The sequence below is a fragment of the Archocentrus centrarchus genome, chromosome 12, assembly GCF_007364275.1.
Source record: "Archocentrus centrarchus isolate MPI-CPG fArcCen1 chromosome 12, fArcCen1, whole genome shotgun sequence".
Taxonomy (NCBI): Eukaryota; Metazoa; Chordata; class Actinopteri; order Cichliformes; family Cichlidae; genus Archocentrus; species Archocentrus centrarchus.
In genome coordinates this window covers 3,928,925-3,941,659 of record NC_044357.1, presented here as the reverse complement: position 1 = coordinate 3,941,659, position 12,735 = coordinate 3,928,925, and the positions used below count along the sequence as shown (strand labels likewise).

General features: G+C 39.3%; 1 protein-coding gene across 2 annotated transcripts in view; it reads left to right on the top strand.

Moving 5' to 3' along the window:
* The window catches only part of erbin (erbb2 interacting protein), a 54,010-nt gene that overhangs the window by 22,290 nt on the left and 18,985 nt on the right, over nucleotides 1–12,735 (top strand). For both annotated transcript variants that reach the window (XM_030742173.1, XM_030742172.1), the window contains exons 2-8: nucleotides 1,091–1,285; nucleotides 1,487–1,604; nucleotides 8,455–8,533; nucleotides 8,693–8,782; nucleotides 9,585–9,641; nucleotides 11,689–11,752; nucleotides 11,987–12,061. In XM_030742173.1, the coding sequence (XP_030598033.1) occupies nucleotides 1,100–1,285; nucleotides 1,487–1,604; nucleotides 8,455–8,533; nucleotides 8,693–8,782; nucleotides 9,585–9,641; nucleotides 11,689–11,752; nucleotides 11,987–12,061 (669 nt within the window). In that variant the 5' untranslated portion in view covers nucleotides 1,091–1,099. The remainder of the gene's footprint in view (nucleotides 1–1,090; nucleotides 1,286–1,486; nucleotides 1,605–8,454; nucleotides 8,534–8,692; nucleotides 8,783–9,584; nucleotides 9,642–11,688; nucleotides 11,753–11,986; nucleotides 12,062–12,735) is intronic.

Below are 12,735 nucleotides of genomic sequence, written 5' to 3'. Positions count from 1 at the left end.
CATGGCCTACTTTTTGCATTTTTATTCTCCCCTTCAACTGAAGTGGAGAGACGGCATAGCCGTGATATTGAATGGCTTCACATTTTGCATATTTATGGAAATGTTAGATGTGGAAAATGGCTTTTTCCAAATGGGAACCAAGAGGATATTCACTGAAAACTTAAAATGGAAGCTTTTATTCAATAATTTGTGTGCATTCATTCACTGAATGGTGGCTCATTGGTAGTGATCATCTGTAATGTATGCAAATTTGGGGAAAAAATTGGCAGTGCAGTATGTTGGAAGAAATAATATCATTGAGTTTGCATGATGCAGGTCACCACTGCTTTAAGAGGACCTTCTACAGAAGTGGCTGCAGAGCTGTTACACATGAGTGCAGTGTCCTTTGGACCAGATTTTGGGCTGCATTATTATTTTTAAGCATAATTCTCTAGTAATAAGGTTTGTTATATGTACTCCAGTGTTTGTTAGCCTCACATTTTGTCCATTGTGACAGTTTGACCTCTTCCTCAGCTGTGGAGATGGGAATTACAGACTCTTGTCAGAACAGTCTTGACCAGGGTAGAAAGAGCAAGCAAGCCTCCTACAGCTTTCTGGGGAGGTTGAATTTATCAGATCTCACCCACTCAAATAAGATGACCAAAAGTAAACATAGCAGACAGCCCTGTGGCTATTGAAAGAATTGTAAACCAACTGGGTACTACTTCCTCCTATTTCTGTGTTTTATCAGAGTTAGTGTGAGAAACAAACCTTTAGAACAGTATCTGCATTTATATAAATGTAACTATGACCAAGAATCCTATTGGATGTAAATATGAGATTAAGCCACAAGTTGGCAAATGTTGAAATCTCCCTTTAATGATGATCTGAAGGGATTTGTGGAAGTCACCAAAGACTCAACACGGCTGTTGGTTTACATTCTTTGTCTAATCTATAAGTCTTGTTACACTACAGGCAGTATTTCATATATTATTTAGAATTTTCATGGGTGATCACAAATCCAGATACTTAAAGGTGAAGTGTGAAAGTATGACTGGGCACCAATCTGTCTCTTTATCACTCTTTATATCTCTCCCTTTTCCCTCCATAGTGCCTCAGGATGTCCAAGCGGAGCCTGTTTGTTCGTCTGGTACCATGCCGCTGCTTGCGGGGCGAGGAGGAGATAGTAACATCGCTGGACTACTCCCACTGCAGCCTGGAGACTGTTCCTAAGGAGATCTTTAGCTTTGAGAAGACCCTGCAAGAACTCTACCTCGATGCCAACCAGATCGAGGAGCTGCCTAAAGTAAGGCACACATTGTGATGTATAGAAACCTTTAGTGTCTACATCTTTGTTGCTAAGAGCCTCTAAATGATCCGGTTGCACTTTATTAAAAGCCAGGGCATTTGTACATCTCCCATGAGACTATAGGCCAACCACATGTAACTGTAAATGAACTTGATTCTCATATTTTGTTTTCTTTTTTTTCCCCCCTCACTCTACAAGCAACTGTTTAACTGCCAGTTACTCAACCGACTGAGCATGCCAGATAATGACCTGACAGTGTTGCCACCAGCGATCGCAAACCTCATCAATCTCAGGGAGCTTGATGTCAGCAAAAACAGTAAGCAGAATGATTCCATGTTCCTCTCAGATTAGAAGTCTCTCTCTCTCTTTTTTTTTTTCTTTGAATGTCAGATTATTAAGTCATTAACATGCGGCGTCACATCTAGTTGCTAACACCTGAAAACTTGACTTTTCAAATTTAAACAACTGTCCTAGTTGTCCTTTTATCATAACAACTGTTGATATTAATCAACAACTATTAAAATATGAAAGCATTGATACCATGTTTGGATTTTTTTTTCTTCAAAGACAGACTAGGCAAAAATGCCTCAGCATAATTTGCCATGTTATTTCACAACATGACTCAAACACCTGACATGATCAATAAAAGAATTGGACAAGTTCAGACCTGCAAGCAACTACAAACTCTCGAGTGAAGTGGCAGGAAAAAAAACTGAAAGGCCTAGATGAAGCCTTTTTAAGGTGGTTCTCACACATGCACACACTGTAATAGTATATCTACAGAGTGTATTGTCAGCAGTTTCATAGAGTCGGAAATGGCAGCATTTGTCAAAGTTTAACATCTACTGCTTTGATATTAAACATTCGCACTATGTGACAAAAAACAGCTGCAGATCAAAGTGTCTGAGGCTGCACATAGAATCAGTCAGGTGACTGTGCTATTTAATTTTTTTTAATGTCATTTTCCTCAGAAGTTTGCATCAGATACATCGTTTCTATTTTAACCTCCATATCACAGTCATTATTTGTATCGTTCAAATAAAGAAGTTAATTTCTGTAAACTAAAAGAAAAGTGATACCTTGCAGTTAACTGTAAAATATGGGTATATAAAACAGACACAATTTTAAACCGCCAATGTGTAATCACTTGAAATGAAGTGGGCAGCACGTGTAGACTTTAGCTTTAATTCAAAGGGTGTAACAAAAATATTGCACCAGCTGTCCATCCATTTCTTCTGCTTATCTAAGTCAGGATTGCGGGGGGGGGCTAACCCAGCTGTCACAGGGTTAGAGACTGGGTACACCCTGGACAGGTCATCAGTCTGTCGAAGGGTGGAGAGAGATAGTCATTCACACTCACATGAGTGGGTGGCACAGTGGTGTTAGCAGAAGGTCCTAGGTTTGAATCTAGTCCGGGGCCTTTCTGTGTGAGGTTTGCATGTTCTCCCCGTGTCTGCATGGATTCTCTCTGGGAGCTCCAGTTTCCTCCCACAGTCCAAAGACATGAATGGGATCGGGCTAATTAGTAATTCTAAATTGACTGTATTTGTGAATGTGAGTGGGAAGTGCATTCACTGTCTAGTAATTATATCTATTTTTAAACAGTCATTGCTACCAGCTCAAAAGTAGTTGGACATTTGACTGATAAACTGCAGTTGTGGTACCCCTTTATTTAATGAAAAATTTATGAAAATAAATCTGGAGGTCCTTCTAAGGTTTCGCTTTGAATTTGGTCACTGTTTATACAAACTCTATGTAGTCCAAGATGCTGTAAGTGAAGAGTGGGAGAGGTGGAGTGCACTGCTGAGCTCAGCAACACCAAAAGAAATAGAAGATGACGGAAGGTGAAATCACTGATAACACTCGAGAACAGAGAGGCCCAATTAAAACAAAAAACATTCAGAAGGAAAGAAGCGCTTATACTACATCCTTTGTCAAAATGACATGGTATGTATGGTTGCCAGTCGAATTGGGTCACTAATGTTTATCGATGAAATGACTGCCAAATCTGTATAACTTACACTGTGCTCTAAAGCTGCTAAACTGATAGGGTAGTGCTTTATGGTACTGATGGATAATTACCCAAATCCTAAAAGCAACCCACAAGATTTTTAAGGCACTGAAATGCAACGTTCTTAAATGGCAGTCGGTCACATGACCTCAGCTCATGCTTTTTTTTAGGGGAGGCAAAGCTGAAAGCAGAGTCTCACACACAATCAGCAAAGGCCTGGCAGAGCATCTCAAGGGAGGAAGCACAGCATTTAATGATGTCTGTGGGTTCCAGACTTCAGGCAGTCACTGACAAAGGATTGCTAGGGATTCTCACTTTAGTAATAATTGTTATTAATGTGAATGCTGTTAAGCATTCGCGTCATTGTTATCCTTCTCGGCGATTTTCAGTCTTTAACTCCTTCCGTATGCTTTGTGCTACAGAAACTGCTCAGATATCAAAATGTTCAGCTTTTTCTGGAGAATTGTGCTATTACTTTTCTTTTTGTAACGATTATACTAATAACTAATATATGGGGAAAGTTTGAAATTCAAGGGTAACTCGGTACAGCAGGTACAGCTTCAGTGCAGATTAACATGACCTTGTATGTGGTGAATAACATCAGAACACAACGAAATATAAGAAACAAGAACAAACTGAACTCTGAGCATACATATTGTGCTACTCAGAGATGCTAGCTTGGTTAGATACCCACTGTTAGGCCTGAATTGGTCTTCTGCGCTCGGTCTTTGAGGGGGCTGCGTACACAAGTGGCCACCATTTATTATGGCTTTGGCTCAGGAGGCAGAGCAGGTCATCTACTAATCGGAAGGTTGGTGGTTTGATTCACAACTACAGCCAATTTAGAATCACCAGTTATCTTAACCCCACTAAGAAAAGAATTAATGTTTTGGTAAATTGGCTTTCTGGATCAGAAGTATCCACAAGTTTTATAAGACTTTAACATTTCTGCAGTAAACAGTTAGCCTAGCTTTGCACAGACACTGTAAGCAAAGGGAAATAGGGAGACATCCACAAACTACAGTCATATGAGTTATTTATTATCTCGGTCTCCTTAGCCTGTGTTCTCAAAGGTGGAGAAATGAGCTGAGGGGAAAGCTGAAAATGAAGGAAGAGCAGGCGATTTTTCTGCAGGCTGAACTAGAGAAGTGGCAGAATCTTAGAGGAAAAACCTGACACACTTTAGCTTCTTTTTCAGACAGAGTTCCTGTAAATCTTTGTTTTGTAGTGTGAGGGCTTTTTTTTTTTTTTTAATCTCACAAATGATTTCTGCATTCTGTTCTTCAAGTTTCTTGCATCTTTTCTCAAGTTCTTCTAACTTTCTGTGCTTTTCTGCATGCTTTTCTTTCAGTTCATTCTATTTCTCTTCCTGTACTTTCTTTGACTCGTGCATGTCTTTATTGCTTTGTTGTACTTTGCCATGCATGCCTTGTAACTCTTGGAACCTACACTGCATCTCATTGCGTATTTCTTAATGAGCTCAGAAACATAGGCATACATCTTATTTTTTTTAAGTATAGTAAAATATATTAATAATAACCCCCCAAAAAAATCAGCTCAGTTAAAAGGCCTGAGCAGTGTGCGACATGGTTAACTCAATACCTATGGAGGGATTAAAATTATTCATGAAAAATGAAGGTGGAGGGTCAGCAAAACAGCTGATTAAACGCATTACATTCAGTCAGCCAAGTAATTTCTCATAGATGCTAATCTGAAAGTGCTGGCTGAGTCTGGTCAGACAACCCAGTATCACGGCAAAGCGTGTAATAGAGCCAAATATCCACTCCAGAAAGTTGTGTGCATGCCCGCTTTTGCCAGTCCTAGACATGAAATGGACACACAGCTGAAGTTGCAGTAACTTGCACTGCCACTAGGGTGAGATATTTTATTTAAAGCCAAAAAGCTTTTTAAAAATGGACTTCATACACCTATCACGTCATCTTTTGTTGTTGTTGAACAATATTTGTAATGTTGTATAATTTAAAGCTGAAAATCAACAGAAAAAAGTACTGCGAGTTACTGCAGCGTCCTGCTTCAGTAACATCCTGTTCTTATAGTGTTAAAAGTTTTTTGTGTGCTAGGTCATCAGGATTTTCTTCTGTGTCGCTCTCTTTTTGAAGGGAAAGACAGCTCGAAGCAGCTTGTTTTTAATTGGTGGATTCAAATTCAGACACATGAGGCAGGTGGTTTAAATATAGGCAGTTGGTGCTAATGTTAAATGTTTTTTTCTGCAGTTAAGCTTGTTCAGCAAATTAAGTTCAGTTTAGGCACTTCACTGAGAATTTGAGCCGTGTTGCTTTTCAAAAAAATTTTTTGGTTGTTTTCAGCTGTTTAAGCTGATTCAGCAAATTAAGTTTCAGCTATTTTAAGCATTTCTAAGCATTGCAGCTCAAATCTTTCAGCTTTCAGCATTCACATTGCATTTTCACTAGGAAATGTTTTTCTTTTTCCTAGTGTTTATAATAATGCTCATTTGACCAATTACTTCAACCTGTGTAAAACGAGGGACCGTACTTTGGTAAAGTCGAAAGCCAACTCTTCAGTTGCTTCCTGCCCGCTTCATTTTAAATCCATTAGTGTTGTACAGATGCAAAATTAGGGAAAATAGTTTGACTGTATGCACGCCAGTGTTAATTTCGACAGCAAATTTTGATTTAGTTTTAGTCATAGTCTTTTGACGAAAATGTAATTTAGTTATAGTCATAATTTATTCATCTGAATAGTTTTAGTTGACGAATTATCATAAGAGTATAGTCGACTAAATCTAGTCAATTTAGTTGACTAAAATATAAAGGGTGTAAAATGTAAATGCTTTTTCTTCATTTCCCTTGAATTAGGCATTATACACACTTACACAAAATTAAACATTTATTAAAAGTTATGGAATATTATTAATAATATTAGCGTTTCACCTGCTTCCCACACACCTGATCATTCCTTACTGACATAATGTGAGCGTTCTACAGCAGGACACGCTCTGAAAGGTACAGGGCAGTGTTCAGGACTAAGATTAGGAAAGGCTAATCCACCGCGGTGTGGTGATTTTCTCTAAACACAAACACTAAACTGGGGAAAACACTTTACCCTGCATGACATTAAAATGCTTACCTTTGCATGGAGATCTGGGTGACTGGTTTGCAGAAGTCGTTTAAGATTTGTTGTGTTTTTACCCGATAGTCTCCCCACATGGTTTACACATCGATTTGTTTGTGACGACGTCAAAGGACAAATGTGTCCATACATCGGCTCTTCTCTTTCTCCCTGCTGACATTGTTTACATAACTTAGTTCTATCGGAAGTAACGACAAATCACAGGCTAGTTTGGCCTTTCCGAGTTTAGAGCAAATTTGTGCAACTGTGCGTTTGATTGGATGTTTCCTTAACTAAATAAGTCCTGATTGGATGTCATCCCCACCAAGCATTTTAGTCTCGTTTTCATTCGTTGATGAAAGTGTCAATTAATTTCGTTATCCTTTTTATCCTTTTAGGTAGTTTTTAATTTAGTTATCGTCTCGTTTTCGCCATGAAAAAAAGGGTCGTTGACGAAAACTATGACGAAAATATTTTGTCAACAAAATTAACGCTGCTGCACACTTTTCTACCTGACTGGATAACCTTAAAGCCAAGGAGATCCAAAAAGAAGTATGCACGCTCAGCAAAACCCTTTCAGGAACAGAGAGGTTAAAAAGCAGTGACGTGCAGTCAGGGGAGGCAGGTGAGGCACGGCCTCACCTGTCATCGTGGAAATATAAAATTAAAAAATAAATTAAATGGTTATATTCATTCAGTGATTTGTATTTTAAAGTTCTTTTCCATTTAACTACACCATTTTTAGATTAGTTTTTTCAAAATCGCTGAATTTTCGCATTTGCCGGTCAAATACTAAGAGACGAACGGTGAGGCACCAGCCCGGCGAGCCGCACCACGGTTTGCGAAATCGGTGGTGCGGCTCAGTATAGTCATTGCCAATGACTACTAACTGTGCTGGCATGCTATGCAGTGAGACCGGATTACTTTCCGGTCTCACTGCACTTTTACTATATGAACTAAATTTCCATATTTTAGCTGGTGTATATAATGCACAGTTTATTTTTTGTTTTTTTCATTAACAACTGTATGTGTGTGTAATGCATTCTTGTGTTGAGCGATCATGAAACTGCTGCGAAGAGACTCTAGGTGAGGCACGCAGTTCTCGTGCCTCATGGTAGGGGGCGCTGGTGATCCCAGGGACTCTACGACTCCTCGGCGGCAAGCTACCATAAACAGTTAGCAAGGCCAGTTAGTTTTTCCTGTTGCTTGGCCTTATGTTCAACATGGAAGATTACATAACTCAACTGAAAGAATTTTCTAAACTGGACTTTCAATCGAAGCAGAAGATAATAATTAAAGGAAGACCAACACCGGAGCTAAAATGTTTGCTTCAGACTATGTTAATGTTAAACAAAACAACTGTTGCCAATCAAATGGTGAATAAGCTATATGTTTGTAAATCTGATGTGATGACGTCAGTGCCTCACCAGTCACGACCCTCACCGCACGTCACTGTTAAAAAGGTAGTTCTAATATAAATGAATGAGTGCAAAGGCAGGCTAGATTAAACAAACACTGAAGGATGTAATGGCATTTTCATGAACCGGAGCTTCATGTCCCATGTTTATATTAAATTAAGCTTATCCTTCCACACAAAGCACTTTAGGCTTAGTATTGTGGACATAAAAAAAAGTGGGTGGAAATAAACCTTGAGACTTTGTCACATCATTCACCTTGCTGTTCACATGCTGTGAATGTTTAGTGAGAACTTGCAGACTATCACTCAGTGGGCCTTCTATTTTTGTTTTTGTTCTTTGTTTCCTGCTCTTTTATTATGTAACCGCGTGCAACTCTGCACTTTTCATCTTGCTTTTTAGCTAGAAGAAAACAGAAAAAGAGAAGAAAAGTGCAGAGCTCCTCTTATACCTCGATCACACACAGTTCAGAGAACCTTCCTGCTTGTCTCTTTTGTGCTAAACATGAAGCAAGATGGTTTTCATTATCTTTCATCTTTTTATTTTGACGGGAGTTATTCATTTTGTGTCAGCAGTAACAAAACAGCTGAGATGCAGCAAGCAGATGCTGCTTTGATGGTAATTTTTGATGAGTTTTTATTTCTCTCTAGGTATCCAGGAGTTTCCAGAGAACATCAAGAACTGCAAAACCCTAGCTATTGTAGAAGCCAGTGTGAATCCCATATCCAAGTGAGTAGAGCTATCCCTCACCTAACCCATCTTCTGCCCCAATTAACTACATTTTAGTTTAATGTTCTCTGTTAAGTTGTAGTTTCAGTTTTCCTGCAAAGGTTTGAGGCCTTGTGTGAGTGTTGTGATTCGTGTTCTTGTGTTTGCGCGTGTTGTCAGGCTCCCCGAAGGCTTCACTCAGCTTCTGAGTCTGACGCAGCTCTATCTGAACGATGCCTTTCTGGAGTTTTTACCAGCCAGCTTTGGCAGGTCAGTTTCTTCTCTGGTTTGTAACATGCTGTAGTTGATGGAGTCGTGACACTGATCATATACATGTGAGTTTTCTGAATGATGCTGGCTCGATGAGATGAACCAACAGAAGTGATTTTTGCTTTACGCTGTAGTCTACAGTGGTGCTGGGTGGCACCATGACAGAATATTGCTTATGGCAAAGGACTAGCTTATTTCATATCAATAACACAGAAAGCACAGACAGAACTGCCTGTTTATCTCTAAGCCCTGGCTTATTGATCTTTAGTATCGACTTTTTTTCAAAACATATTCCAATCCAATTCCCAATATTGGGAAAACCACACAACTTTTTAAAAAATGATCCTCATTTTGTTTAAAACAGTTGATGTAATTTTTTTTGTTTCATGATTTCTATCCATTATGATTGCAAAGATTTTATTATAAAAGTGAACATTTATGCTTTTCCATATATAGTTAGGCTTCACAGATTGTTTCATCAAACCAGCATGATTAATAATTACTTTTATTAGTGGTACTTTACACAAAAGATGGAGTTGATCCTTATGATTGCAGAAAATGTGATGTGAGCTGCTCACATGCTTGATTCCATCTTCCCATCTCTTCCTTTTAGTACTACTTTAATAAAAGGGAAAATTGCATCGGACTTTTTTTTTGCTGTCATGTAACTGCACATCATAGCTGCTTAGTGGAAGATAAGCCGGCTGAGAAAATCATGGCCGCTAAGCTTCAAAAGTCATTCCACATAATATCCCTTTGGGGAAAATCAACTAATTACGACATTGATTTTTCCTGTTTGCAGGTTGACTAAGCTACAAATCCTGGAGCTGCGGGAGAACCAGTTAAAGATGCTGCCAAAGTAGGTGGTTCTTATTTAGCAAATATACTGAACCTTCATTTTAAACAAACAATAAAAGCTCAGAGTTGCTTTTCGAAGCGTGACAAGAAATTATTTTTTTATCATCCCTTCTTCCTCACTATGCCCTTCCTCTTGCACCCCCTGCAATATCTGTCCTTTATCCTTTTTTTTTTTTTAATCATACTCTCTCTCTAAACCTCTAACTGTAGTATTAAATTCCACTGTGTTACATAAGAGTCCCCTTTACTTGGCCACTTGCTCTGACAGGTTTTATAATCCTCTACGGAGACAGTGGTGAGGGTCTTTGTGCTGTCTGAGAAGTGTGCTGTGAGACTCAGTGTCCCACAAATATTAGAGAAAGCTCCAGGTGATTTTAGGGGGAGTTACTTTCTTTCTTGTTACTCTTTCATTTCTGTCATGCTTCACTAGCTTTGCCATCTAACGTTCTTCTTATTTCCTTAGCAAACTTGCCTTTTATCCTCCCCCCGGTTTCCTTTTATAATCTCCCTTTCTTTTTTCCCTTTTTGCATTTATTTTTCCAGCCGGTGTATAAAGTGCAGTGTAGCCAGTGCTGCTGGTCAAAGCGGACCCTTTTTTTTTTTTCTGGCTGTGTTTATGTGACAGAGGCCAGACCTGTTAAAGTCTGGAGGCCTGACAAAGAAAGGGACTAATGATCGGGAGTGTTGCCAGAGCAACACACAAGGATTTCAGAGATGTAAACAAATGTGTGCAAAGGGGTGCAACAGGAGCCTTCTCAGGGCTTCTATATAAAAAGTGTTGCCTCTTTTCTCCATTTCTCCCCGCTGATGCACAGACACACACCAAGCACATGCATAAAGCGAGTGTTTTAAAGAAGGCTGCTGTGTTCCCCACAAGTCAGGGTCATGAGCCCCTCAGTGCTGTTATTTTAACTGGTGAACTCACTTTCTAGATGAGCCAGCACAGCTCATTCTCACCCACCACCACCCGCACTTTTTTTTGGTGGGGGTTGGGCTCCACCAGAAGTATTGGTGGGCCTCAGGTTTCAATTCTTGGACTGAAAAAAAAGCACCGTTCGTTCCTCGGTCATCATCGCAGTCGCAAAGGTGCATTTCTATTACCACCATTTTTATGGTCTCTTGATTTGCTTTTGATTATACTTTTTAATCAGCTTTTTTATGTTATATGAAAGCAGGGATATACAAATTGTGAAATTTTAGGCTGATACTGATGAAATGACAGCCAATACCAGTATTTATATTTTTTCATCTTTTCGTCTTTTTATTTTGCTTTTGCTGTTAATCAAGTCCCATTTTTGTCACAAGACAAAGATTTCTTGATTTATCGGTGCATCCGTACATGGAAATATACATTTTAAAATTTCAAAGTTAATTTGTGGGTGACAGAGGTCAGGCATGTAAATAACTGTGTATTTTATGAACAGCTCTGTAGAATAGCAGAAGACACATTAAACACTGGAAAAGAGCAAGTGCTCCATGTATTTTATTCCTGTATGTCTTTCTTTTCCAGACTAGTTTTATGTGTGTTTGTTTTTGCTGCTCCCATTAAGGGACAAATGTCCTCAAAGGCATCTTGTTTTTCGATCTTTGAGGAAAGAGAAGTGCTTAATCACTAATACGCCTCTACAAAAATATTTCCTCTCTAGTTTTCTCTTGTACTGTGATCAGTTAAATAGGTTCAAAACTGTAAGTGGTGAAATATTCCTGCTTGTTTACAGTGTAGGGGAGAATGTGAGCCTGTGACCTGAATGTGAGAGAAAATTTGGAGCAAGGCTTAGGGCTAGCATACGTCACATTTTCCATTATTTAGAGCATATTTCTATCACGCCTAAGCTCTGAAAGGTATTTATTTTCACATAAAATTATTCGGTGAAAGGAGCAAAGGCGGCGCATGTGTGCTTTCCAGAGTGAACAGCATGAAAACTGACAGTGGTTTTGGAAGGGAATTTTTTTTAAGGTTGTTTTAAGTGTAATGCGTGAAATTCATATGGAGTTTGATTACCCCTCTTTTTTTTTTTTTTGTATGTTCCCTCCTTGTGTGTCTGCAGAAGCATGCAGAAGCTCACTCAGTTGGAGCGGTTGGACCTGGGGAGTAATGAGTTCACTGAAGTGGTGAGTGTCTGTCTGTCTGTCTGTCAGTGCTCAGGGCTCTCACCTCACCCCCCCCCTCCCTTTACTCTGTTCCTTCACCTTCTTTTTTTTTTTTTTTAAAGCACACATGTACAAAGTTCCCATTTCTTTCCACTCTGACCCATCATTTATGCATGATAACCTCATTTTTAATTGTCTGATGATTCATTTTTAGCTTGCTTACAACTGCCTGCTTTCTCCTTTCTGCATGTGCAGCCTGAGGTGTTGGAGCAGCTGACCGGACTCAAGGAGCTGTGGATGGACGGGAACAAACTGACCTTTTTACCTGGGGTATCATATACACTCATATCCCTGTTCAGTGACTGCTGCTCCCCAACACATCATCTTGAGATTATTTCCCTTCATTCCCCACCCCCACCCACACCCCAAACCGTGTGTCTGCTTAAGTCTTCATCAAAAAGAGCTGCAGTCAGTTTACATCAGACTTTTAGCTCTCTGAAACCAGCAGAGAGGGCTGCACTTTGGACTTGATTCTCTCCAACACACCGTTTCTCCCCACCAACAAAATGCAAACTTTCGGGTTTGCAGATGTCCCAGGAGTAATTAGAAAAAAACATCAGCTATGAAAGAATTATTATATTGGTGGATTGATAGTCAGAATTTGTTTAATGAGCTTCTTCTTTCATCCAAATGACCAGCTTGTTTGTAAGTGGGTCATAATTAAAGCATTAGTTCTGCTGCCAGCGTTTCAGTAGCATCAGCTGTAATCACAATCTGGCCTTTTATAAGCTATGACGTCTGTTGAGTATGAAACAAACCATTAAGTGTTACTGCTCTGCTTATAAAATGTTTTCAAATTAAAAAAAAGGTAATAATATTGCCCACTGTCGGATCACATCATGCCTGCCGATATAGTTAGTTCACCCCACTGCAGAATATGTTTTGGGGATAGTCTTAAATCCACTGCTTCAGGGTAAATCTAACAGGGTGAATAACCTTTTTTT